This window comes from Brassica oleracea, chromosome C8, assembly GCF_000695525.1.
Source record: "Brassica oleracea var. oleracea cultivar TO1000 chromosome C8, BOL, whole genome shotgun sequence".
In the NCBI taxonomy this organism is placed as follows: domain Eukaryota; kingdom Viridiplantae; phylum Streptophyta; class Magnoliopsida; order Brassicales; family Brassicaceae; genus Brassica; species Brassica oleracea.
In genome coordinates, this window is record NC_027755.1 from 2,143,650 (window position 1) to 2,146,803 (window position 3,154).

General features: G+C 40.5%; 2 protein-coding genes across 4 annotated transcripts in view; both read left to right on the forward strand.

Annotated features, from left to right (window-relative positions):
• The window catches only part of LOC106311583 (PI-PLC X domain-containing protein At5g67130-like), a 14,640-nt gene extending 12,912 nt beyond the window's left edge, over positions 1–1,728 (forward strand). Inside the window, exons 5-9 of one of the 2 annotated variants that reach the window (XM_013748803.1) lie at positions 408–506; positions 588–891; positions 973–1,196; positions 1,373–1,459; positions 1,548–1,728. In XM_013748803.1, coding sequence (XP_013604257.1) covers positions 408–506; positions 588–891; positions 973–1,196; positions 1,373–1,459; positions 1,548–1,568 — 735 coding nt within the window. In that variant the 3' untranslated portion in view covers positions 1,569–1,728. The remainder of the gene's footprint in view (positions 1–407; positions 507–587; positions 892–972; positions 1,197–1,372; positions 1,460–1,547) is intronic. The other variant, XM_013748804.1, reaches the window with a different exon arrangement.
• Positions 1,729–1,818: 90 nt separating this feature from the next.
• Positions 1,819–3,154, forward strand: part of LOC106311584 — a 4,810-nt gene continuing 3,474 nt past the window's right edge. Inside the window, exon 1 of one of the 2 annotated variants that reach the window (XM_013748807.1) lies at positions 1,819–2,564. The gene's annotated coding sequence lies outside the window, so the exon portion shown is untranslated. The remainder of the gene's footprint in view (positions 2,565–3,154) is intronic. The other variant, XM_013748806.1, reaches the window with a different exon arrangement.

Genomic DNA, 3,154 nt, shown 5'->3' on the forward strand with positions numbered 1-3,154 from the left:
GGAGTGTTATAAACCAAGTGGTGATCGACCCATATCAGGCCCAAACCGTCCGGCCCATCAGCTATCCATCCGGCCCATCAGCTATCCATCCGGCCCATTCGCTAATCACTTAGGCGAATGAGAGTTTACGTTTATCTATACTTGATGTTTATCCTTTTCTATATGTATTTAGGATAAGTACTATTTCATATTCCTATTAGGAATATGATTTTCTTTTCTCTTATGACGGTCTAAATAAGACGGTCTAATACTTGTATAAATATAGACCTCTGGTCATGAGTAATAATAAGCTTTCACAGCATCTCTTTTATAACATTCACACGTTTTTTCAATTAATTTGGAAACCCATTGGCTTTAATTAAATTGATCCAACATTTTCTGTGTGGTTATGATGATTATTATTGCAGAACGGTGTAAGAGGGTTTATGCTCGACATGTACGACTTTGAAAACGATATCTGGCTTTGTCACTCTTTCGATGGAATGTGTTTTAATTTCACCGCTTTCGTAAGTTTCTATACGTTATTTTCTTCTACGTATTCTACACGAAAACGTTTGTGATTTGTTTGTGTGTGCGTACAATGGCAGCAACCAGCGGTTAACGTTCTAAGGGAGATACAAGTGTTTCTGGAGAATAACAAGGATGAAGTCGTAACGATTATTATAGAAGACTATGTGAAATCTCCCAAGGGCCTCACAAAAGTGTTTAATGCGGCAGGGCTACAAAAGTTCATGTTTCCAGTTACTAGAATGCCCAAAAATGGAGGGGACTGGCCAGCGCTTGACGACATGATACAACAAAACCAAAGGTTGCTAGTTTTCACATCCGATAGAAGTAAAGAAGCAACCGAAGGAATTGCATATCAGTGGAAGTACATGGTTGAGAACCAATGTGAGTGTCCCTATATGAATATGTAATGCATAACATATTGTATGAACATATTTATCTTAATGTTTTGAAAAATATTCGTAGATGGAAATGGAGGATTGAAGGTAGGAGCGTGTCCTAACAGAGCTCAATCAGCACCAATGAGCGATAAATCGAAATCTCTTGTACTTGTTAACCATTTTCCAGATGCTCCGGATTTGGTAGTAGCATGTAGACAAAACTCTGCTCCTCTTCTTGAATCCATCAAGGCATGTTACCAAGCCGCAGGACAAAGATGGCCTAACTTCATAGCAGTCGATTTCTACAAGGTATTTATAGTATATAATAGTATTTTTCTTTAACCATTTTAAATTAGTCCTTTTAAAGAGAATAGACTCCTCCCAACGGAAATTGAGCCCATGTTCCTCAGATCCATAATAGATAATTTAAGATTTTATCGACTAGATGAACTCCCTAAGTAACATTTTGTTTGTCTCTGATTCAGAGAAGTGATGGTGGAGGAGCTCCGCAAGCTGTTGATGTTTCAAACGGCAATTTGATATGCGGTTGCGATAATTTTGCAGCTTGCAAGGTCGTTTTCTTGATTTGTTTTTTTTTTTTTAAAATCTGAACGTTGTGTAAATTCTGCAGTTAATGAAAATCAACAATATAATTTGCAGGCCAATGGAGAGTGTGGATAGTAAGCAAGACTGAGACATCGGAGGCAACTTCCATGAACAAAGGCTTTGGTAATTTACAAAAAAAAAATTAACGTGGTGTGCCCTTTATTTTATAATAACACATGGTTCAACTTGTTTCTTTTTACACTAGTTGCCAAATATTAGAGAAGTATCATCTCAATCTCATTTTCACACAAAAAGAAACCACACAGCTTGAGTAAATCCAATTACGCAGCTCCAAAACATAAATAAAAGAACATAGATACATGTTAGATGTTGAGAGGATTTGTGATAATTGATGCATCATCTTCTTTTTTTTTTTTTAATATATATATTTATTTCACCACCCGAGAACACGGAAATTCAAGTTTTGATTAAAAGCCCAATTCGAACAAAATGATCTAATTCAAACAAGAAAACAGCTAGCTTCGCTCAACCACCACCCCGACGCATTCCGCTAGCCGTCTCCGCAATCCTTAGATTGTCAATCATATCCCCGTTCTCAACCGTTAATGTTATCCACAAGGAAGGTGGTGTTCACCTCGTTTCCTCGGTTGTCGGTTACTTCTCGTGACATTGCCGGAGTAGCTGGTTCATGACGATCTCATTGAGCTTGTTCTCTCCACTGACTTGAAGCTCATTGACCGAAAGGAGGAGAGGCAGAGAACATACCAGAGCCTCGAGAACTCTAGACGTAATGAAGATAGGAAGGCCGAAGACACTAACCAAGGAGAGCGCTCCGTAAAACCAGACTGTACACCGTATCTTCACCGCCAAAACCAAACTCAGAGAGAGGCCAAAGACCCCCGACCGAGAACAAGACCACACAAAGCGGGTCCGAGACGACTGCCGCACCTGATCCGGTGAAGCTCTGTGACCTGCAAAACAAGTTATTAGCAAAGCAGCACCACCATAAGCAACCAAGAGGCTGTCCATGGCGCGGGGATGTGCTACTATGCCGAAAGGAGACACCGGTGAACGAGAGAACCCGCGAAGACAACCCGCAGATCTCGTTGTGATGCGCCTCAGATCATAGACCCGGGCCAGGATGATGCGACCATGGCTGAGCCAGATGATTCTTCAACAAAAGACAAACCAGGATGGATTAATGGTGAGGATGCTGATCTAAAACCAGCTGATGAGACTGAGGACGAGCTGGAACCAGCTGAAGAGAGTATGCTTGAGCTGAAACCAGCTGAAGTGATAGTAGATGAGCTAGATGAGCTGAGTGAGCTAAGTGATACTAGCTTGGAGCTGAATGAGCTAAGTGACACTGAAGATGGAGCTGGTTTAGTTGCTGGGCGAAATGAGCATTTTTCAGCCCAAAGAAAAATTCATAACAAATTCAATTTGGGTCGGTTTTACACCAAATTCGACCAGACCTTTCCTCAGTCCATTTCAAGCCCATTCTCATCAAGAATGCCAAGAGGGAGTCAGCAAGGAAGTCTTGGTCGTGCATGGGAAAAAGAATTCAACAAAAATCATTAATTTCGGTCTTTAGTCAAAGTCTTCATTTCTAGTTTCCATGTCTTGTTTTTAGCACATTCTTCTTTGGATTTCTACAACTTGTAATCCTATATATAGGGCCTAAGAGCCACGAAATAAGA